Source organism: Ceratotherium simum, chromosome 30 (assembly GCF_057802395.1).
Source record: "Ceratotherium simum simum isolate JZ-2026a chromosome 30, ASM5780239v1, whole genome shotgun sequence".
Lineage (NCBI taxonomy): Eukaryota > Metazoa > Chordata > Mammalia > Perissodactyla > Rhinocerotidae > Ceratotherium > Ceratotherium simum.
This window is the reverse complement of record NC_141929.1, coordinates 8308705-8333297: the sequence shown is the minus strand read 5'-3', so window position 1 is coordinate 8333297 and position 24593 is coordinate 8308705. Positions and strand designations below refer to the sequence as shown.

The 24593-nt window shown below is 44.5% G+C and overlaps 1 protein-coding gene across 2 annotated transcripts in view; it reads left to right on the top strand.

Moving 5' to 3' along the window:
• Positions 1 to 6283: 6283 nt before the first annotated feature.
• GAN (gigaxonin) overlaps positions 6284 to 24593 on the top strand; it is a 66664-nt gene continuing 48354 nt past the window's right edge. The window contains exon 1 of one of the 2 annotated variants that reach the window (XM_004437076.3): positions 6284 to 6578. In XM_004437076.3, the coding sequence (XP_004437133.1) occupies positions 6412 to 6578 (167 nt within the window). In that variant the 5' untranslated portion in view covers positions 6284 to 6411. The remainder of the gene's footprint in view (positions 6579 to 24593) is intronic. The other variant, XM_087419885.1, reaches the window with a different exon arrangement.

The window sequence follows — 24593 nt, the reverse complement described above, 5'->3', positions numbered from 1 at the left end:
TAAATATATTAAAGTATTAATTAGTTTCAAAACTTGCTGGTTACAGAAGTGTGACATATTTCAGAAAATATAAGAATGAATCTAAATGTTAAAAAATAAAGGCATGGAGTATGAAATAAAAGGAGTAGAAAGGAGTGTTTAAAGAGCTCAAGTAGAAAATGAAAAGGTCAGATGGAGTTACAAAATAGATTCAGTTCACTGAAAGCCAAGCATTAGTGGGAGAAAGGAGAAGTGAGGTTGTCAACCCGGACGTGGGGAAGACGTAGCTGGTGGGGCCCAAGACAAAGAGACTGGATTCTGACTTGAAAGTCAACTAGAAGCTAATCATTGCTGAGCTGGGCAAAGATACCACTAAAACAAGAATGATGACTGTGGTGACAACAACCATAATAAATGCAAGAACACAGCATTTATTGAGTACCTACTATGTGCCAGACTCTGTTGTCAGTGCTCCACTAGGATCATCTCATTTAATCCTCTGTGAAGTTAGTCTGATTAGCCCAATCTCACAGAGGGAGAAAGGGAAGAAGTGGAGTAATTTACCAGGAGTCTCCAAGGGGGCGGGGGGGGGGGGCGGTGTGTGAGGAAATGCAATGAATTAAAGGAATTCAAATGACTCCACAGACATTTAAAAAGTCTGAGGAGCAGGCAAATTACTGACACAATATAAATTCTGCAGAATAAACCAGCTCATTGTACAGCCAGCAGGGAATTGGCTAGAATTCTAGTGGGAGGAGAAAAAAGTGAGTACCTTTACATGCTTTGGGGCTGTTACATGCCCAGGGCTGTTACACTGTGACCTTCTAAGGTTTGGAAGTTTCATTGTATGTCCTTTGAATCACTCTTGGTAATTGATCTTCCTCCAATGTCAGATTAGGCACAAGTGATGAAAAGGTCCAGGAAAATTTTCTTTTTTCCTTTCTCCCTCTCTCCTTTCCTCTCTCTCTCTTTCTCTTCCTTGCTTTCCTTCCTTCCCTCCTTTCTTTCCTTCCTTCCTTCTTTCTTGCCTTCCTTCTTTCTTTCCTTCTTTGTTTCAATAAGTATAAATTGAGTACATACTATATTCCACATATTATCTTTTAGGCTGGGGATACAGTAATAAATAAAATAGGAAGTTCCTGCCAGCCTCATGAAACCTATACTATAGTTGGAGGAGACACACAATACACAAATAAACACAAATAATTTTAGGTAGTGATTAAATGTAGTGAAGAAAAATAAAGCAGTCTAAGGGAAGGCATTATACAAAAGGGTAAGTGAAGGCCTTTCTGAGGAGTTGATATTTGAGCTCTGACCTAAGTAGAATGAAAGAGCAAGGTTTGAGACTATGAGGAAAGAGACATCCAGGCTGAGAAATCAGTGCAAAGGCCCTTGAGGTGGGCACAGGCGAGGCCTGTTCAAGGAAGAGCAAGAAGGCATGTTTGCGTAGGCACACTGAGGGAGAAGGGAGTGGTAGGAAAGGAGGTTGCAGAGGAAGCACAAGGCCAGATCACACAGGGCTTTGTAGGCCATGGATGGGAAGCAACTTGATTGACTAATTCATGGTGAGAAAGAACTATAGGGGGCAAGCTAGGATGCTATTGCAGGAGTCCAGGGGGAGTTGATTGGTGGCTGGATCGGGTGGTACTGGTGGAGGTTGTGAGATGAGGCTGAATTCAGGAGACAGTTTGCAGGAGGAGCTGTGGTGTTTGCTGGTGAATTGATGAAGGGTGTGAGAGACGGAGATCAAGAACGTCCCTAAGTTTCTATCCTTGGGTGAATGAATGATGCTGCTATTATTTGGGGGATAATGAGGTTTAAGGGGTGAAATCAGGAGCTTATTTTCTGACATGTTAAGCTGCAGACGTCTGTTAGATATTCAACTGGAGATGTCAAGCAGGTTGTTGGATATACCAGCTTGGAGTTCAATGGGAAATTATGGAAAACAATATCTGAATCCCTTATGGATAGAAACAAGTCTCAGTTCTCTCCACCTATTACCATATCTTCATTCAGCAAATGTTTATTGTGTCAGGCACTGTGCTGGGTGCTGGGGAATAGTGTGGATTTGGACAGAAACGGTCACTACCTCCCTTACTACTTAATTAGTTCACGGGTTTCTGAGATACTTCTCTGAATATTGTGTAAGTATAGAGAATCAGCTCTCAAGAGTTATAAATACTGAGATGTTCTCTGACTCAGCAATTTGGAAGAGCTTAGATTTTTCGGAAAGAAAGGAGCTATATATAGATTTGGACAAATGACAGATTTACCCAATAAAATAGTTGAAGCCCGCCTTAAAATGAATCAGAAGAGACTGTCTCAACCAAATTAATGTTTACAAAGAGTCAACTTGGTGTAATAGAAAAGCTTACAGGGCTGGAAGGCAGAAGCCCTGGGCCCATTTGTTCTGCCCCGACTTGGTCACATGTATGACCTTGACTGAGTCCTTCACTCATCTTACTTCAGTTTTCTCTTCAATAGGATGAATACACTAGATTTGATGTTTTTCTAAAGAGCTTTCAACCTATTAATTTTTTTCTTTGTATTAATTCTTTTACTGGACTCTCATTCTTCTAACATTTACTTAGAAATAAACCCCCAAGACCCAAGGTGGTTCTTCTCTTCTTTGAGGACTCGTTTTTCAAAACAAAGTTGTTTTTCTTTTTGCAAATGGAAATCACTTTCTTGTTTTTTCTGATTGTAAAAATGATACATGATCAGAAAAGCACAAAGTAAAAAGCCTCTATACTCCCATCTCTTTTCACTATCATTTATCTGCAACATGTATCAGGCAACAGGTGCTTCATAAATATTTGTTGAATGAATGACTACTGTTAATACCTTGTGAACACACTTTTTAGTCTTTAGACCAAAAAAAAAAAAAAAAAAATCCTCTCTCTGGGGGTTGTTTAGCCTCTCTCCCAGAAGGGGTCAGTTACAGTCCCGAGAGACTGAAACTGCTGGGACACCATCAGATCTGTTAGATTACGTTTCACAACAGCTGATTTCTGATATCTACGGAATGTGGGGAAGCAATAGCACTAAATACACCATTCTGATGGCCATAAACAATATCAAGGGCGGCTCAGTTTGAGCAATATCAAGAAAGGCTGCAAAACAGTCCATGACGCAACCAGGAATGGCTCCTGCTGCAGATGGGAGGGTAGGTTCTGCCCCACAAATCCTTCCTTCCACCCACGGGCCCTCTGCCTTCCCTACAGCACCATGATGAGTTTTCTCAGGGCACCTGAATTCAACTCAACAATTTTTATTGAAAACCTAGCATCCTTTTGTTAACTCCCTTCTCAGTAAAGTGAGATGGTTTTCTGATTATTTCTGGAGATGAATTAAAGCTAGATCCTGGCTACAGACACATGCTGCATCCTTTTTTCCCAAATGGAATTAGTGGCTAATGTTGAAAAACTGGGACATACAACACATGAATCTGAATTTTCAGATCTCCAGAAAAATCGTTGGATTTGGCACCACTGGGCCCTTATCCCACGGAGCAATCAGCTGGAGCTGAGGGGCAGCCTCCCACCTGAGACAGGCGCGCGTTTTTCAGCTCCCTGTAATCCCACCTGCCCCTGTTGTGTTACATCCTGCCTACTGTGCTCATTTACCCCACTTGCTACCTCTAACTGCTTCTGTAAAAGCATTTGGGGGCAACTACTAAGCACTAGGCACTGTGCAAGTCCCTCAGAACATGAGTGAATATAAAGCAGTTCCTACCTGGAGGAGCTCGCAAACCAACTTATAAACCAGTTAATTACAGCACAGTGAGGTAAGTGCAGCACAGAAATCAAGAACATGGCATAGCACAGGGACTCTGCCCTGAGAAGTAGGTTGCAGGTTCCCTGAAGGGCATGTTTGAGCTGGGTTTTGAAGGATGAATATGAGTTATTCAGGCAGGCGGGCTGGTGGGGATACTGCAAACAGTGGGGGTGGGATTGAAAGCATATACAAGGTCTTCTGCTGACTAGCTGCCTGTTGCACAGGGGCCCCTCTCAACTCAGCAGTTGCCTTTCCCCTGAGGGATGCTGGTCTGTCTACAACTCTCTGCCCAGGTCTTCCCATTCCCTCCTTCTGTCAAAACACCAGAGAAGGTTCACCTCTACCAGGAAGAGCCTGCCTGACTAATCCCCACTCACCTCCAGTTACTTCAACTAAGGCAACCCGCCCATTCTGGGATAACTGGTTACCTGAGGGTGATTCTGTTATTTGAGCTCTTTGTTTTGTTTTGGAACCTCTGATATTTGAAGAATAGACCAGCATTCCAGGCAATTAATCAACAAGTATTTATCGAATATCTACATTGTGTAGAGAAATCTCTTTGTCATATATATGATTTTTGACCCCAACAACAACCCAGTTAAGAAAGAAGAAAAACACAAACTGAAAACAGAGAATACAATTCAGAAAACATTTATTAAGAGCCTGGTATTCACAGTATTTTTAATCCCTCCATCCATCCAACATTCACCGAGCACTACTAGGGCCAGGCACTGTGCTTGGCACCCGCAAATCAAAACACACTAAAATATAAAAACTGGCAGGGGAGATGGATAAATAAACCCATTACAATAAGTTTCCCGCCAGAGCAACATTCAAAGTACAGCAACAACTTGGAGAAAGGCGTGTCCACTGCTCCCAGGGATACTGGGCCGGTATCATGGAGAAGATAAGCTCCAGCTGCTTGTTTTTCACTTATTATGACATTTTACAACATACACAAGAAAATAGAGACTACTACAATGAATCTCCATGTACCCATAACCTGGCTCTGACAGTAACTCATAGCCACCTTTGATTCATCTGTACTGCTTCCCTCTAACCCTTTGTTTTGTTTTGAAGCCAATCCTAGACATTTTTACCATTTCACCCATAAATACTGAGCTGCTTTTGAAGAAGGAACTGGAAATGTCTGGACCTTCCACTAGTGACATGCTTCTCCCCATCTATTCTTCTGCCAGTGGCTCTGCCAGAGTTATATACTCTGATTCCTGCCAGTGACTACAAAGCCTTGGCTGGTGCAGGGGCAAGACCCAAGACTTTTTTGGAGGCTTTGAGCTGGCTGAAGGAAAAGACTGAGCTGATCCAGTGGAAACCCCATCCTGCCTTATCTGGAATGCCGACCATATCCTTCTGGTCCTCGGTCCTCATAAAATTGCTAATTCTTTAGAAGTTTATTGAGCACCTAATATTGGTACAAAATGATACTTTCCACATTCCCATGTGCCCATAGCAACCTCTCGGGAAACCTCAGACAGCAGGGGGCTTGCCCTGCAGGCCACGGTGACGCAGAGTAGCACTGGGTTGGGAGCATGGTTGCCTCTGAACATCTGGCCTCTACCTTCCACCCCTTCAGCATTTCCTCTCTCTCTCTGAAAGGTACCAACATCCATGCAGTTACTCACTCAACCCAGAACACTCTCCTGTTTTCCCTTTCCCTCATAATTTTGTCTGTTCTTTTAATGCCATCCATTTTTGTCCACCTCCATCATCACCCTTCCATCCAGGCCACCATTCCCTTCCCTCAAGTACTGCAGTATCTGAGCATCTCTCTGCCTTTAGCACCCCTACCCCCACCTCATTCTCCACGCAGCGGCTTAGTGATCTTTGTAAAACCCCCTGCTTCAAACCTTTTCATGGTTCCTAATACCTACAGGATTCAGACCAACCTTCCTACCACATAGCCAGGAAGGCCCTGCAAAATGGAAGGCCTGCTGTTTCCTTCTCCACCTTCATCTGAGACATCTCCCTAGCCCGCAACCAAAACGCTCTTTTGGTTTCTCAGGTCTTGTTTTCTCAGGTCTCTGTGTTCTCATCTAGGAAGCGCCTCTTCTCAAGCCCCACCGAGCCCCTGCTTACACGCGCTATCTCACAGGAGTCTACAACAACCCTAAGAAGTCATCATCTTCACTCTGCAGATGCAGAAATTGACGATGGGCATCTTACCCATGGTCACATAGCTAGTGAGTGCAAGAGCCGAAACTCGGGGCTCTAGAAGCCACGGGCTTAACCACAGAGTCCCAGACCCCCGCACACCCCTGCATCACCGCTGCGATCCCTCTCAGCCGTGGATGCCGATCCGCTGCGCCGGGGCAGGACCACCTGGTCGGCGGAGGAACGAGGCGTCTGATTGGCCGCCTCCGGCGACGGCGGACGAGAGGGAGGGAGCGGGGTCGCGGGGGCGTCGCGGAGAAATGACGCAATGCCGCGGCTCCTTAAAGGCGCCCGCCCCGCGAGCCGCGGATGGCGCAGGCGCGTTCCGGGGGCTCCCGCTGGTTCTCGGAGCGCGGAGAGCCGGGCCAGACGGGCGCGCGCGCGGGCTGTGCGGACGGGGCGCGCATCGGCCGCGGGCGGCTCGAGGGGTCCTGCAGAGCGGCGTCGAGAACCGGAGCGTCCGGCTGACAAGCGGGCGCCGCGATGGCCGAGGGCAGCGCCGTGTCCGACCCTCAGCACGCCGCGCGCCTGCTGCGGGCGCTCAGCTCTTTCCGCGAGGAGTCCCGCTTCTGCGACGCGCACCTGGTCCTCGACGGGGAGGAGATCCCGGTGCAGAAAAACATCCTGGCGGCGGCCAGCCCGTACATCAGGTGAGGAGGGGGCCGGGCGGGGCCACGCTGCCCGGAGCCCAGGGGCGGGGCGGGCCGGGCGTGTCCCGGGAGCCGCTGGTCCCCACCCCCCAGCCGCCGGGGTCCCCCTGGTCGCCGCTCAGCGCGGTGTCCCTCCCCACAGACACCTCGGCCGGGCCCCACTCGCCGGCGCCGCCGCCCCCCAGGACAGCCCCTGTGGCTTCGGCCGCCGCCGGGCTGGGCCCGTGCCCCCCACGGGACCCCCGGCCCCTGGAGTTGACCCCGGACCTGGGCCGCAACGCCCCCGCCCTCTCTCCTCCGGTTGCCACCGTGGCCCGGCGCTCACCCGGGTCTCCGAGCCCCGGAGGCCCCCAGACGCCGTCGTAGGCCGGCCCGGGACCCGCACCCGCGAGCAGGGCGGGGCGGCGCCCGGGAAGAGCCGCCCCCTCGCCGGGGCCCAGCCCGCCGATCCCGGCTGAAGTTTCCCGTCCGCTCGCCTCCAAATCACCGCGCGGTGGGGCCGGGCCCCGCGCCGCGAACCGGGCCGGGAGCGCCCCTCCCGCGGACCAGCCGAACAAACACGTCCTCCCCGGGTGTGGGCAGAGAGACAACCCTATTGGATCTTCCTGGGATAGGCGATCTGACCCCCAAGGCCGAAGTTCTTCTTGTCAAACGTGACTTTTCCACTCCCGTGTGGGAACTCGGTTTAAAGGGTTGTGTGTTATAGACACACATTAAAGTAAGCTGTAGCGAATTTTACAAGACTTACTGTAATTCTCAGGCTGCAGTTCCAACTTGAGGACCATGAGATTTTAGCCACTCGGAGAGTATTTTAAAACTAACGTAAAACAGAGCTTAACCTGATTTGCCAGCTCAACTAACCAGGTTAAATTTTGATAAGATAGTGCTTAACCAAGTGTATCAGCTCTTGCGGGGGGTTATCTTATAGCAACTTTCTTGCAAACTGCGTTACTCTTTTAATAAGAGGAAAAAAAATGCTAAAAGCTGGAGAAACTGCCCAGTAAGCTGGTTAAATATAGACTAATAGTAGAGAATGTCACTAGAATTGACAGGTCAGAAAAAGCAAAATGATGTGTAGTGTATTCTTAGTGCTTTGTCCCAGCAGAACTCAGGCACACAAACTCCATTTTCATTAGGAGACATTTTTGCTAACTCAGAAGCAGTTCAAGTGCTCTTGGAACTTCTCTTGGCTGTCTTTTGTATATCCGTTTACATTCTTTCTTTGTGGATTTAAAAGTGGGGCTGGGGAAGTCTTTGTTAGTATGGAATTTAGATTGCCAGTATGACAGACAGCTCATAGCTGGCAGTTCAGAGGATTGAGCAATCAATAGCAAATTGGGATCAGCAGGCCAGAGTCTTTCCTGTGTCCAAAGTATTCCTTGTTTGGGAAAACGCTTAGGAAAACTACTTTAGATGCATCATTGTTGTGGTTTTTTAAGTGGCATCAGGCAGGCTTAAAAGAAAATTGCAAATCACCAAATGCATGCTGTCTTATCTCCTTTCCATGCTTCATTTTTTTCCATAGTACTTATCACTATAATATTCCCTATATTTTACTCATTTACTTTGTCGATCTTTCCCGACCACAGTGTAAGCTCAGTGAGGCCGGGGATTTTTGTTTTGTTCGTTACTGTATCCCTGGCAGCCAAAAGGAACAGTGCCTAGTGGTTTAGCAAATGTGTTGAATGAGTAACAGCCTTCCTTTCTACCACAGCAGATTGGACATTAGAGGATTAGCTCTGTTACCTTTCCATTTCAGATGCTCAGTTATCCCTAATTGAGAAGAGCCCTGGACCTGCTTTCTGCTTCCAGCTTTTATGAGCTGTGAGTTGTTGGTAGATGACTTAATCTCGGCTTCAGTTCACTGGTCTGATAAATACGGGATAAAATGTGTCCTCATCTCATTTAATCTTTGACTCATCCTTTGAAGAAATATATAATAGTGCTTTGAACATCTCATAAGTCTGCATAGGTCTGTAAAGGTGGTGGCATTCACTGCTATATCTGCTGAATTGGGAAAAGTGGGGTATCCACTGGTGACATGGTGGCACATAATGAGAATATTTAGTAATGTGAAACTTATCTATTTTTTTTTCAAATTTTTTTAAAAATTTTATTTATTTTTTCCCCCAAAGCCCCAGTAGATAGTTGTACGTCATAGATGCACATCCTTCTAGTTGCTGTACGTGGGACGCGGCCTCAGCATGGCGGGAGAAGCGGTGTGTCGGGGCAGGCCCGGGATCCGAATCCCGGGGCGCCAACAGTGGAGCGCGCGCACTTAACCGCTAAGCAACGGGCCGGCCCTGAAACTTACTTATTTATAATAGCAGTAATTTAGGTGTGAAACATTACTAATCAAAGTAACAGAGCCCGAAGGGACTTCAGATCTCCTGTAGTCCAATTCCATTACTTTCCAAATAAAATGGGGCTCAGGGGGCATTAGTGCCTCGTATGACCATGAGGTTACTAGTACTCAGTGGTTGAACTAAGATTAGACTCCAAGTTAATGGAGCCTAGTCTGCTCCTCATTGACTACACCAAGTTACAGCATTACTCATATTTAACTATTCTTTGTGAAAACTCTCCTAGTTCCTGACTTAACGGTATGTTACAATTTAAGTGTGTATCGAGTACTTTCACGTACTTTCATTTTGGTTTTCATTTTCAACCATCTTGTGCAGTGGGTAGGGCAGATATTGTTGGAGTTTTACAGATAAACATGAATCAGTCAATATGTGTTTTTTTCAGTGACTGATTCATTGCTATAAGTTTATTTGGCTATTAAAGTGGTAGAATGTTCTTGGGGGTCTTTTAAAATTATCAGTCTCGGGCTGGACCTGTGGCTTAGCGGTTAAGTGCAGGCACTCCGCTACTGGCAGCCCGGGTTCGGATCCCGGGCGCGCACAAAACGGATCGCTTCTCCGGCCATGCTGAGGCTGCGTCCCACATACAGCAGCTAGAAGGATGTGCAGCTATGACATACAACTATCTACTGGGGCTTTGGGGAAAAAAGAAAAAGGAGGAGGATTGGCAATAGATGTTAGCTCAGAGCTGGTCTTCCTCAGCAAAAAGAGGAGGATTAGCATGGATGTTAGCTCAGGGCTGATCTTCCTCACACACACACAAAAAAATTATCAATCTCAAGACTACTTCAAAGTAATTTGACTAATCTGTATTACCACTTAGAAACAAACTGTTTAGTAATTTTTAATACCAATGATGTTGGGCTTTTATAAGGTATCTATTTTGTTTGAACGGAAGTTTAAAGAATTATATTGCAATGAAATGAATTTGTGTGTTCTAGAACTTGATGTTTCTTACTTTCCCTTTTGAAGCTTAAGCATTTAGGTCTGTGATGTCATTAGTATATGGATTGGGTGTTCAAAAGTTTGGTAGTTTCTGGCAGTCTCTGATTTTATAAAAATCAGAGTTTTGTTTAATGTCTGTAATTAGCCTACTTTTAGCAACTGTCATAAGTGGTGGGAAGTTGTCTGGTTTGGAAACAATGTTATATATGGCTTCTATATGGCCAACAAAGGGAACCAATCTGATTTTCTCACACTAGGAATTAAAGCAACTCATTTGGCATACTTTCTTCTTAATATGGAAAAGTCTTTTAACCTAACTTACTGGTTTAATCTTTTCCTGTGCTTCCTCTTTGGTTTAGCATTTGTTTTTCCTCCTGAACGTCTCAGCAATCATACCACACTAGAAAGACTTTCAGTATAAAAAGAAAAAGCCAGAAAACTCAACTTTAGCAACAAAACCCTAAGGATAACCTGACAAAAGTTCGAGTAGGGTGTGCGTCGTGCAGCCTTAGGATATAGATGCTACCGGAAGGCAGGCAGGATCTTGCATAGTCCATCATTCGGCTCAGTGGGATGCTGCTTTCCTGGCACGCCCTCTTCCCAGCTTTTCCTCATTCTGATCCCTGAATGACATTTTTCCTTTGGTTTGTTGGGAAAACAATCTAAACATAGCTGACGACCTTTAAGAATGGTGAAATTGAGTTCATAGCTGTAATGACTGCAGAATCTTTCCTTTCTCAGCACTGTGAAACCGTCTGGGAAAGAGTCCCCGAGGCTTATAGCAAATTTCCCTTTCTTTTGAATATTGCAGAGTTTGCTTTGCTTTCTGTCTGAGGCTCTCCTGAGTCTGGCACAATCCCACTGATCTGATAGGGAGTTCAGACTCCTGTCTCTTGTGAGCTGTGGTTCTTGGGGGTGATGTATGTGAAAAGGTTTGAGTATGACCTGCTGTGCCATTCTGCAGTGACATTATAGTGGCTCTGTACAGGTTCATTTTTGAGAATTTTGGTTTTTCTGGGGATCTGTTGGAACATTAGTTTGTTTAGCTTTTAGTCTTGGAGAGTAAAGAAAAGAAAGATTCCCAATATTTTTGGATTCTTTGATGAGTCAGCCAACAATAAGAATGGCAAAATTTTTTCCCCTTGTATTTTGAGAGAAAGCGAGTCTCATGAGGGTCAGTAGAGACATTGGGCTCAGAATCCAGTCTAGGGCATCTTGAACAACTTTTCTGGGATTTAGTTTTCTCATCTGCGAAGTGAGGTTGGTTGGGCCACATGAACAGCAAATCCCCTTTAAGTCTAAATTGTGTGGTTCTATGCTATTTTTGTTTTGCTTTGTGTGTATATTTTTTGGGGAGGGGCTCTGTTTCTCTTCTTACAGCTTTATTGTATCACTTAAGGTTTTGTTGTACATTGACATTAAAGCATTTCCTTTGCCCTGTTGTACAGGACTTGTACATGCATACTTGTAAATGCAGCCCTGTAGAGTTGTTTTGTAACAAGCATTTATTTTATGCTGTTAGTCTGGATGTGTTCCAAGGCCTAATTATTGATGAGCCTGTTTTGCCATTTAAATCTAAAATTTGACTCATAGATGATGCTGATGAAACTGCGTAAGGAGACTAACATCATCTCTGTAGGAGGTCCAAGTTTCATAGTAACATAGAAATTGTCATCCTCCTTTCTTTGGGTACCTGAAACTCGCCCTGTGGTTTATGGGCAGTAAAGTCCTTTAGTATTGTCTGCTATGTGCAGAGCATCCTATTAGCCCCCAAGTCCGTTTTCCTTCACTTGTGCTTTGAGTGTATAGTCACCTGTATATTTAGCAGCTCCTGAATGATTGTCATAGGATTTTTTTTTAATAATTTTATTTATTTATTTATTTTTTCCCCCAAAGCCCCAGTAGATAGTTGTATGTCATAGTTGCATATCCTTCTAGTTGCTGTATATGGGACGCGGCCTCAGCATGGATGGAGAAGCGGTGCGTCGGTGCGCGCCCAGGATCTGAACCCAGGCCACCAGCAGCGGAGTGCGCGCACTTAACCGCTAAGCCACGGGGCCGGCCCTGTCATAGGATTTTGAATAGCGACCGTAGCCTGTTAAGTTTCTTAATGCTCAGGGGTTCAGCTGGAAGCTCCAGGTTCTGACACTCTTCCCGAATCCTGAACATTCTTAAAGTCGAATTGACTCTGTGTGCCTGTCTCTTGCTGTGCTCTTATGGTGATGGGAAATAATTTGGACCTGAATATCTTTTAATGGATCTACACTTTGTTTGTTATCATCCACCAACTATAAGGCATCCCTGACAACTGCTTAAAAAGATAAAATCTATCCTCAAGAGCTTAAGTCACGTGATTCAAAATAATTTTTTTCTTTTCCTCTTCCTCCTCCTCCTTTTTTTTAGTATTTGCAATCATATTTGGTTAAACATGATTTATGTTTAACTCTTATGTGAGTTTTTCACAAGTGGTATTAAAGTATATTCAGTTTCAGAAGATGAAAGAAGTATTTTCTCTGGGCTTTTAAGGAGCTCTGACTGTAACGTCAATTACTCATTTGGGTTTGAAGCTATTTGTTTGTTTATACAAGGCGGGGACTGCCACAGTTAGTAGCAGTGAGTGCTCTAACTCTGGAGAGGTTTTTGGAAGGTTTCAAATGATGAAGCAAATCAATAAAATTCTTGTTGGACTAGTGAATCTAACATAAAGTGAAGTGTTGAATGTTCAGATTTATTGTGGAACCTTCCTGAGGATTATAATTTTGAGTAATGGTCGTGTGATAGAAGTAACACCTAGCTCCAGTGCATATTGCTTGGTAAGTTCTCGCATTTCTACCTCTGCCCTTTGACTGCTGCCTCCTTTTTTTCTTTGTGAGGAAGATCAGCCCTGAGCTAACATCCGATGCCAATCCTCCTCTTTTTGCCAAGAAAGATTGGCCCTGGGCTAACATCCGTGCCCATCTTCCTCTACTTTATATGATGCCGCCACAGCGGTGCGTGGCTTGACAAGCGGTGCCTCGGTGTGCGCCCGGGATCCAAACCAGCAAACCCTGGGCCGCCACAGTGGAGTGCGCGCACTTAACCGCTGCACCACCAGGCCGACCCCTGCTGCCTCTTCTTATCATTTGTATTTTCCCCTGTAAGTCCTCTTCAGTGTTCCTCAAGTAATTTTTATTATATAGTTTAGAGGGTCAAGCAAAGTCCTTTTCCACATAGAAACTCTGGTTATTTGGATTTAGATTTGCATAATATAGACTAAGCATCCAGATTACAAATCACCTTATCCATGTTTAAAGTGTTAATCAGTTCATCTCATGATATCAAAGTGGGGCTTAAAATCTATTTATCATCCATAAAGAAAACATAATTTGGACAAATAAGGAGTCGTTTGGGTTGTGAGTACCATGCAGTAAGTCCTTTAGACAGCTGCATCATCCTTCAGAAGGATACAAGTCTATCATTTTGTGTACTGCAATTGTAATATAAATGAATAATTTGTGAGTTGGAATTTTAGGTTAAGGGTGGAGATGTGGGATTTGGGGTGTGACAAGCGGCAGGCTATGATTGCAACCTTGAATTTGAGTGCTTCCCATGGGTTCTCTGCCTCCTGAGACACAATGAGTCCAAAGAACGAAGGAAATCGAAGGCTCAGGTAAAGGTGACAGCTGGAGCTCTGTGGAGGGTAAAGGTCATGTGTCCGTCCCATGTTCGGCCAGAGCCCTTGACCCCTGTGCTCAGAAGGGCAGAGAGAGAAGTCTTCTTCCTAAGTACTTGTTGCCAAAGAGTGACTTAGCCATAGATGGTAGTGTCATGTTCGCTGCTTCCATTTCTCTGTGGAAATAAATTATAGTATTTTTTCTTCTGTTCAGGAATGTTAGAAAAATAGAATACTTAGGGAAAATAAGATCTTGGTAAAATATTTTGTTAGATAAAACAAAGTTAGTCTTCAAGCATTAAAGCTTTGAGAGGCAGCATATATCATAAATGGAAGCTGGGAGGACTGGTTTTTGAAAATAGACTGTTATAATGGAATATAGACCAATAAAATGTCCTTTGTTTTCCTTTTTAGAGTTAATGTGCTAAGGGGCATAGAACCTTACGTGTATATTTTTGCTCATAGGTATTTTGTGATTTTCTCAACTACTAAGTATTTTCCTATCTTTAGGAACAGTTTTAAAGACCTTTTTTGTCCCCCCGCAAAGCCCCAGTAGATAGTTGTATGTCATAGATGCATTAAAGACCTTTTTATGTTAACATGGTAAGATGAGTAGAAATGTTGTGAAACATAGTTTTATGGTCATGTTAGCATTCGTCAGTAACCAATTGCCTATGCCTCCAACTAATTGTAAATTGTTTAGTAATATTGAGCTCAAAATAGTTTCAGACTTTTGTCACTTAAATTGTTTCTATCAGTCGGTTCCTGAACTGGAGGAAATCTCATGGTTAGGATGTAAGGTTGGCGTGAGTCGCTTCTAACATGTAGAGCACATCCACTAGAAGTAGCCAGAAGCTTGAGGGAAGTGGGATTGTGACAAGCCATGAAAATCCTCAGAAAGAAAGGTTATTGATAATTGCTTTCCATTCTCTCCTTGCCACAGCCCACTTCTGCTTCAGGGGTGGAGCTGGAGGCCCCAGGACCCGTCGTCTCCTTGTGCAGTCTTCCGCTTGGATAGTGAAAGGAAGTTTCCCGCAGCTCCGGCTTTTCCTCTACACTACAGCGAGCGTGGGAACTTGAGACTCACCCTAGCAGATCAGGGACTCTCCTTGGGTGTCCTTGCTGTTGGTTGGTTTGCTTGTTTTCCTGCCGGACTCCTCAACAGCTGCCGCCTTGTCCAGGCAGAGCCAGCAGCCTTGTCCCCTGCCTCCAGATGATGATCCCTGTTGTTGACAAGGAGGGAGTAAAATTCTCATTTGTATCCCCTCCTGCAGTGGGGCAGGAACAGAATAGTCGTTCTGCTTCCTTTCTCTCCTGTCTTCTTTCCTATTGATGGAAAGGGGGTTATGAAAAGATGCCCCACTGCCACCGCCCTTGGTATGTTCTTTAGAAATGTCGTCACTGCCTTAGCCCGAATGCTTGTCGGACTGTGTTTGTCAGTAATAAATTACAGTTCAAGAATGAGCATCGTCTAAAAGTATTGAAATGTACTGTGTATTAATTCATCACAGGTAGAGTTCCCAGAGGAGGGACCTTCTGTAATTAGTGTTAACTGCTTAGGGGCTTGATTATAGGTTTAGCTCACATCCCAGTAGTCCACGAAGGATTATGCCTTCCAAGGCTCCATTTTCTTTCTTGTGTGCTGGCTGCCATTATGAGTGTATATTAAGTGATCTCCCACAAACTGTCAGAACTGAGACTCAATACATGGAGACCTAAATCACTCAACTTATTTTTTCTACCTCTATGGGGCTACTAAAGGAAATAAACCTAAAACTAATGGTTTTAAAATGATTTTTGATGTTCACTTAATTTTTCCTTATTGTATATGCTAGTGTTGTGTGGTAGTATCAGAATTTCAAGAATGGGGAAAGAATAGATTGGCTTTATTTTTGGAGTAGACACTTCTGCAAGTCTGCTCTAAAAGTTTATATGAATGACTCATCTGATCGTTCACTACTCTGTTAGTAACCCCAATCCATCACATTTACAGAAACAGCTTTCTTTACATAGAGAACATAGATTCTTGGTCAAGGTTCCCTAACATGCTGGTTTGTTCATTAAACTTTTCTCAAACGTGTATGTGCGGCACTGCCGTGCTCCGGACCAACAGGGCTCCTCCATCCACGGAGTCCAGCTGGGAAGGCAGACAATGAAGTCTCATTACAAGAGAGATGGCCGGGATGGCGGGTTGCTGCTGTAGACTGGTGAAGGGAGCACCACTCTGAGGAAGTGCCATTTAAATTCTATGTGAGCAGAGTTGGGGGAGGCCCAGGGAACAGGAGTGCTGTGGCCCAGAGACAAAAACAGATTGGCACACTTGGGAGCAGAGGACCTGCAACATGACTGCAGGAGATGACCGGTGGGTAGAGGGGCATGAGACGGCATTAGAGGGTGGCAGGCCCTGTAGTCCTGAGCTCAGGTCGGCACTTACACCACTCCCCAGTAAGAGTCAGCTTTCGCTGCAGCATTTCCCTGAGTTGCTGTGCGTATTGAGAACTGACTGGGGAGGTGCAGGGTGTGAGAAAGGGACCCCCAAAAATCTTCCAACATAGTTTAGTCTGCACAAGAGAGTTTAGGTTTTATTTAAAGGGTTATGGAGGGGGCGAACTCAAGATGGCGGCGTAAGCAGACTCAGAACTCCCCTCCTCCCCCGGACACAGCCAATTTACAACTACTCGTGGAAAAATTACCCCTGAGACAGAACTGAAAACTGGATAAGAGGAACTCCTGCAACAACGGACAATCCTAACTGGGGTAGAAGAGGCAGAGACCCCCTTGTGGAGAGGAAAAACGCCGCCTTCACAAGCCGCCAGCTTCACGGCCGCCGGGAGCAGCTCACAGGTACGCAGCCTCCCTGGAGGCGCGGGGCCCTGAGCCGGGGAGCGCCCCCGCTGTGGGCATTTTGTGGACCCAGCACAATCGACACCAGCGGCATAATATCTGACTGTGCCTGCTACTAAAGCATTGGGGAGCACCCCCAGAAAACCCGGTTCACAAAGACATTAAAACGAGCTCTTAAAGGGCCCGCGCGCAAACTCACCCGTTTCAGAAAGCATCCTAAAACCACCAGAAAGAAAGGTGCACAGTGCTGTGGTGACAAGAGGCTCACCTGATAGGCCCTGAGTGCATCTCGGTGAGGGGTGAGACCTCTCCAGGGACTGGGACATTGGCGGCGGCCATTGTTGTGGCCTGGTGTGGGCGTGCTGACACAGACACCATTGGAGTTCTCCCTGGGGCCTGCTAGCCCAGGTCTGCCCCACCCGCTAGAGCACCGATTTAATCCAGCTCAGCCAGGGCAGGCAGCCCACCCTAGAGACTGGCCCCACCCAACAAGCCCTCAGGCAACTTGTGGGCCTGCATAGATTGGTGACTGGATTCTCTGCAGCCTGGCAACTGAGCCGCCTTTAGCGGGGCAGGGTGTGCACAAGGAGTGGGTGGAGAGTGTGGGGCGGTGGTGGAGTGTGGGGGGCTCCCGCCGTGGAGAGTCTGGGTCTGCTTCGGGAGGTCGGGGCGTGCACATGGGGCAGGACTGTGTTGACTGTGTGTGTGGACCTGTGGGTGGCAGGGCTTGTCAGCTGCAGACTTGTGTTTCTCAAAGACCCACATAGGGGGTTTGCCCCACCTTCCAAAGCCTGAAACAATTGGGTGCTCCTGTGCCTGAGGCCAGCCCCACCCAGCTGCAATCCTCAGAGAGCTGACAAGAGACCTAATAGGCTAGAGGCTTACAGCAATTGTAAGGCCCTGAGCCTAACAACCTGCCACGCTGGGGGCCTACTCACTTAAAAGAAATACTGCAACACAAATGTGGTATTAGAACTTGCAGCCAACTGTGCTGGGGCTCCCCACACCTGATAAAGAGACTGAAGGGCCCACAACAACTACAAGCAGCTGAGCATTACAACAGCTGGCCAGGAGCATAACTCCGCCTCCCTGGGCACCTAAAGGGAGAGCAAACAGGCCACAACAGAAGGACACACGTAGCCCACATAGGGGTCACCCCTGGAACATTGAGAACTGAGGGAAGCACACTGGAAGCCTCCTAAACCATCACTTACATAAGGTCACCTATCCAAGAGCAGGAGACGTAGCTGACCTACCTAATACGTAGACACAAGCACAGGGAAAGAGGCAAAATGAGGAGGCAAAAGAATACATTCCAAGTAAGGGAACAGGACGAAACCCCAGAAAAGGAACTAAGTGAAACAGAAATGAGCAACCTACCCAACAGAGAGTTCAAACTAAGAGTGTTAAGGATGCTCACTGATCTGGGGAGAAGAATAGATGAACTCAGTGAGAATGTCAACAAAGAAATGGAAGATATAAAAAAGAACCAATCAGAAATGAAGAATGCAATACTGGAAATGAAAAATTCACTAGAGGGACTCAAAAGCAGAGTAGAGGATACAGAAGAATGGATCTGTGAGCTGGACGAAAGACTAGAAGAAATTACCCAAGCTGAACAGGTAAAAGAGAAAAGAATTAAAAAGAGTGAGGACAGTCTAAGAGACCTCTGGGACAACATCAAGCGCGCTAACATCCGTGTTATAGGTGTCCCGGAAGGAGTAGAGTGAGACAAGGGGGCAGAGAATCTATTTCAAGAAATAATAGATGAAAACTTCCCTAACCTAAGGAAGGAAGCAGACATCCAGGTACAGGAAGCACAGAGAGCCCCAAACAAGATAAACCCAAAGAGGCCCACACCAAGACACATCATAATCAAAATGTCCAGAATTAAAGATAAAGAGAGAATCCTAAAAGCTGCAAGAGAATGTCAAGTTACATACAAAGGAAACCCCATAAGGCTATCAGCTGACTTCTCAGCAGAAACCTTACAGGCTGGAAGAGAATGGCACAATATATTTAAACTGCTAAAAGGAAAATACAGCCAAGAATACTCTACCAAGCAAGGTTATCATTCAAAATGGAAGGAGAGATCAAAAATTTCCCAGACAAGCAAAAATTAAAGGAGTTTGTCACCAAGAAACCAGTGCTACAAGAAATGTTAAAGGGACTGATTTAAGGGGAAAAGAGAAGACCACAAATAGGAAAAATTATCTATTTCCATAATAAGAATGTAATGGATACAAATGCACAAAAAAGAGGTTAGATATGATATCAAAAACATGAGGGAGGAGGGGAGTTAAAGAGTACAGCTTTCAGACAGAGGTCAAACTAAAGTGACCATCAATTCTGTATAGAAGAAGAAAGGAACAGAGAAGGACTACTAAAACACTGAGAAAAAAGTTAAAAAATGGCAGTAAGTACATACTTATCAATAGCTACTTTAAACGTCAGTGGACTAAATGCTCCAATTAAAAGGCATAGGGTGGCTGATTGGATAAAAAAACAAGACCCATATATATGCTGCATACAAGAGACACACTTCAGACCTAAAGACACTCACAAACTGAAAGTGAAGGGATGGAAAAAGATACTCCATGCAAATGGCAATGAAAAGAAAGCTGGGGTAGCAGTACTCATATCAGACAAAATAGACTTTAAAACAAAATCCAAAGAACTTGAAAACACCAATTTGTAAAGGTACATGCACCCCTGTGTTCATTGCAGCGTTATTCACAATAGCCAAGACTTGGAAGCAACCTAAGTGCCCATCAAGGGACGAATGGATAAAGAAGATGTGACACAATGGAATACTACTCAGCCATAAGAAACGATGAAATCCAGGCGTTTGTGACAACATGGATGGACATTGGGGGTATAATGCAAAGTGAAATAGGTCAGAGGGAGAAGGTCAAATACCGTATGATTTCCTTCATTAAATAGTAGATAACAACAACAATAAACAAACACATAGAGACAGAGATTGGATTGGTGGTTACCAGAGGGAAAGGGGGGAGGGAGGAGGGTGAAAGGGATAATTCGGTACATGTGTGTGGTGATGGGTTGTCATTAGTATTTTGGTGGTGAACATGATGTAATCTATGCAGAAATAGAAGTATAATGATGTACACCTGAAATTTTTACAATGTTATAAACCAATGTTACTGCAATAAACAAAAAATTTTAAAAAAAGGGTTATGGATAGGCATTGATGAGTTTTAAGAAGGAGAAGATGTAGTCTTATTTGTACATTTTTTTAAGGTCGCTGTGGCTGCAATATTGAAAAGGAGAAAGTCAAGAGTGGAAGCAGGGGCCATTTGGGAGGGGCCTGCAATTGTTGAGACAGGACATACGGATGCCCTGGACTAGGGTTTGTCAGTGGAGTTGGGGTGAAGTGGCTGGATTAGAGATATTTGGCAGTAGGACTTGTGAGGAAAAGGAGAGGCCAGGTTCACTCCTCATTACTGCCAGTAAACAATGCTTATCATCACTCACTGGGGGTATTAAGTTAGGGACAATTTTAAAAGATTCTGTAAAGTATAGACTCTGCTCTCAAGGATTACTGTTTAATTGTGAAAAGGTATAGAACAAAAGCTTTTTTAATTGTGTAGACACTTCTAGCTATAGGAGTTCTGAGGAGGGACTCCTAGGGAGATTGCATAAGGTTTCATGGAGTCGGCAGGGTTTGAGCAAGGCCTTGGAGGGGAGGGGCAGGAGGTGGGTGGATGGGTGAGGTAGGTAAAGAGGGGGGCAAGGAGGCTCCTTCAGGTAGACCATGGTGTCGTGCAGGAGCATAGGTATGTGCTCGGGGTGGTGAGTACACTGATGGACTGGACCAGAGGCTTGGGTGGGAATGGAGGGAAGTGTGGATGGATGGCAGGTAAGATTAGTGTTCTAGAGTGCCGGGTTAAATAGTTTAGATCTTTATTCAGTCATTAACCAGTAGTACTAGTAATCTGAATGGAGGTCTGCTTGAAGAAGGTAACTTGGTTGTGGGTTTACAGGGCTGGAAGGGGACTAGAGTTGCTCACTGATTCAGATGAGCACACCACGGCAATGTCCTGGGCACCAAGTTGTGTCAGTATCAGGGGTTAGGAAAGAAAGCTGCTGCCTGCTAATTGAATGTGGAAACCAAGGATGAGGAAGGAGGAGGAGATAACAGGTTTTGAGCCTAGCTGCTTAAGAAAAGTGGGAAAATAATCTGTCTTTGATGTGTTGAATTTGAGGTAACATTGCTGTATAAACGCCTTAATTACACTCTTCTTGAAAATTCTACAGAGTGCTTCGCATATGAATATGTGTTTTTGTTTTTGCACATGTTTCTTGTCTCTGCCTCCCTTGGCCTCCTGCTCTTTATTGGCAGAGAAATTCGTATTCATCCTTCAGGACCCGGTTCCAATATCCCTTCTTTTGTAACATTTTTCCAATTCTGTGAAATAGTCACTCCCTACGAGAGGCTCCTGTATGGAGTGTGGGGTGTATCTTCAGAGTAGCATGTATCAGTCTTCTGTTCAGTGAGGAGAAAAAGAACAGACAGAAGGACTAGGTGCTTTTAATGCCCTCTGTCTTTTATCTCTAGGGCCAAAGGCACTAAATCCATTAGTGGTAATTCCACACATGAGAGAATTGAGTTGACTGCAGTTTGTGAGTACTGATGAAGAAGCAGAAGATCAGAGTTCAGGATGCTGCGTACACTGCTTCCAAATCAGATTAAACTTTTTGCTGTATGGCTGAGTATGAGTTGGGGCCTGGGGGAGAGGGACAAAATAAATCATCTTATAACAAAGCTTAACCTACAAGAGAGTCCTTAATCTGGTACTGTTTTAGATGGGACAGCCAGCTCCACAAAGTCCATTTCTGGTGCCAAGAAACCTGGGAGAAGAAGGGACCAGACTCTTTCTTCAGAAGCAGTGGCTCCAGTGAGAGAGCTTTTGTTGCAGCACGACTAAAGAATTAATCGAGAAGCGTTCATTCCCTTGACAACATTTTGGAAGGCATTTTCAGCTTCACGTTGTTTGGAGAAGTTTATAACAGTGGATTATAAATTAAGGAGGTGCCAGAAGCAAGAAGGCGGTTTTAAGACGTTGAAGTGAAGCTCCTCCTGGAGCTGCTTCTCACTTGTTAAAGGGAACTGAAAGGGGGTGTGTTTGAGGCTGGCAGCGTTTTTGTTTTTGTTTTTCCCTACTCCCACTTCTTTTTTAAAAAGAAAAAAGGCATTTTCTTAACCTTCACTTAATGCTTTGGTTTGAACTTCTTTGAAAGAATGAATACAAAGACAATAGTAAATTCATATAAATTTTTACTTTTCCTTTGAATTTATTCAGGAGTTCCACTGTCTCTGCCTTTGAAAATGCATAAACCTTCCTTCTGACTCTTCACATTGGGAGAGAAGGAATGGAAAGGGAGTAGAAATACAGACCTACTTCTGACATACGGAACTTTTGTAGTACTTAGTGCCATTTGTATACTGAAGCAACAAAGAGCCAGATCAGCCAGTTTTTAATCAGAGAAGGCTTGTAACAGTGCCCCCAAATCAAAGGGGCTTCCTCTTGAGATGATCGTTTCCATGGGGTCTCGAGATGATAGAAGGCGCCTCTTCTAAATAGCATCTGAGAAGTCATACTTAAGTAGAAAATCTGGAACTGTTTGACAGGTTGTGGCATGAACATCTTTCTTTTATGTGTATTTCCAAAAGGTCAGGGTGTGACCAGAACAAGGGATCAGGCTTGTTTCATTCTAGAAGAATTTTTTGCTTCACAAGTTGCTGCATCATGATTCGGTCTTTGAAGTCATCTTAAAATTTTAACGTAATGCGTTTTCAAACCTTGTCTTTTAAGAGGTAAATTTTATTGACTGCTTTACTTTCAAAGTTACAAGAACTAGACTTAAATTTTAAGAGTCTGTTTTTTACACAAAAAATTATAGAAAATCTCATGAGAGTTCACTTATTTATGTCACCCTAAATTCTGGTTCTAAACAGTATACTTAATAAACTGTTATAGTTGTAATCTATATATACATTATTATTTATGGTTCATCTTTTCACTTGAAGTCATTTCCTGTCCCTCTTTTCTTATATCTCAATATAATGTCCATAATCATCATTTTAGTAGCTATTTCTTATTACATCATATTGCTGTTCCATATAATTTGCTTCATCATTCCCCTTTGACATTTTAATTTCCAGTTCTTTTTTCTTCTGAATAGTGACACTATAAACAAATTAGAAAAGAACTTTTGGGTTCTTTTTTCTTTGTATTTTTTGTGGGTGCAGGTAAACCCACTTTGGGGGCTGTGTCCCGGGTATATCTGTTTCTGAAGATAGAAACAGATTTGTTCGTGTTATCTGAAACCAGATTACTGTCCAGGAGGACTGGATTATCCTATAAAGACCCTGGCAGTGTGTATCTGGTGTTTTTTTTCAGATCTAACACCATTGCCTTGTCATTTTTGCAAGTGATTTCTCAAAGGTATTCCTGTTTTGCATATCTCTTAGTCTGGGCTTTTGTATGTTTGCTGTTGTAAAAATATTTAGAGCAGGGTTTGGCAAACTTTTTCTATAAAGAGTCAGAAGTATTTTAGGCTTTCCAGGCCACATGTGATCTCTGTCACACATTCCTCTTTGTTTTTGTTTTAACAACCTTTTAAAAATATAAGAACCGTTTTTAGCTCAAAGGCCATACAAAAGTAGGCTGTGGGTTGTAGTTTGTCCACCATTGATCTAGAGTGTTAGATTGTTTAAAATTTAGACATAAAAACTTAAACTCTGAAGAGAATCTTTAATGCTGTGTAATTGTCATGTAATGATGATTTGCATGCCAGTCTTCCGTGGAGCAGAGATGGCCAGTGAAGGCTAATTCCCCCTGGATATTCTCCTCTTTCTTCTAGGATGTTGTTCTGTTGTATATCTTCTTCGTTCTCCTGTGTTTTTTATGTTTTCCCTTCTCTTCTGGCTCCTATTCCCTAGCATAAAAGTATGCTTAAGTCTTCTCCCATGCCTGGCGTATAGGGATGTGCAAATGCTGAATGAATGCATCTGTTGAAAGCAAACAAACCCTGTGCCCTCTTCTTTCAAGTGCATGATTTCCTTCACTTTGCACCAAAGATTCTTGGAAGGTGAGTCTATTTATCTTGTCCACGGTCTCACCTCCTGTTTTTTCTTCACTCTGCACTTAGGCTCCAATCTTATCACTCCATTAAAACTGCTCTTTTAAAAATTGCTAAATATAATTGCCAAATCAAGTGAAAACTTTCACGTGCTTGTCTTACTTGACCTGTCTGCTGGACTTACCACTCTTTTTTTTTTTTTTTTAAAGATTTTATTTATTTATTTTTCCCCCAAAGCCCCAGTACATAGTTGTCTGTCATAGCTGCACATCCTTCTAGTTGCTGTATGTGGGACGCGGCCTCAGCATGGCTGGAGGAGTGGTGCCTCGGTGCGCACCCGGGATCCGAACCCGGGCCGCCGGCAGCGGAGAGCACGCACTTAACCGCTAAGCCACGGGGCCGGCCCTGGACTTACCACTCTTAATCATTCTCTTGACATTCGGTCTCTCCAGGCTTCTATGACACCTTTTGTCCCATTTCCCCTACTGCTTTTCTGGCTCTCCTCCCTGCCTGTCCCTATACATGATGTGGCACAAGATTCTGTCCTCCCCTCTACTCCCTCCACAACGATCTCATCTACTCCACAGATGCCACTGCCTTGCCCTCTCTCCTGAGGCCCAGGTCTGTATATCTGACAGCCTATCACATGGCCGCCCTAAACCCAGTCAGGCCCAGCTCCCTCTCCCCTAGATAGGTTGTCTTCATTTACTGTGCTGGTTAATATGCTACCAGACTCCCCAGGAGAAACCTGGAGTCCCTGGGGATGCCACCTTCTTCCTCACCCCTCAGCATCTAATTGATGCCAAGACCTACCATTTTGACCTCTCAAATCTCTGGAATCTGTCTCCTCTTCGCTGTCACCAGTGCTCATGTTCTAGCTTTTATTATTGTGACAAGATCTCTTACTGGTCTGTCTGCCTCCATGCTAAGTCCCTATCAGTCTTCTGCACTGCTGCTGCCAGAGTGATGTTTCTAGAATGTAATTAGATAATATTTAAAACTCTTATGTCTTTGGAAACGTGATGGATTCAGGCACTGGGGCAGGAAAAATACACCATGAGCCTGGAGTATTTGTGTCAGAAAGTAAGGAGGTGCTCAAAAGAA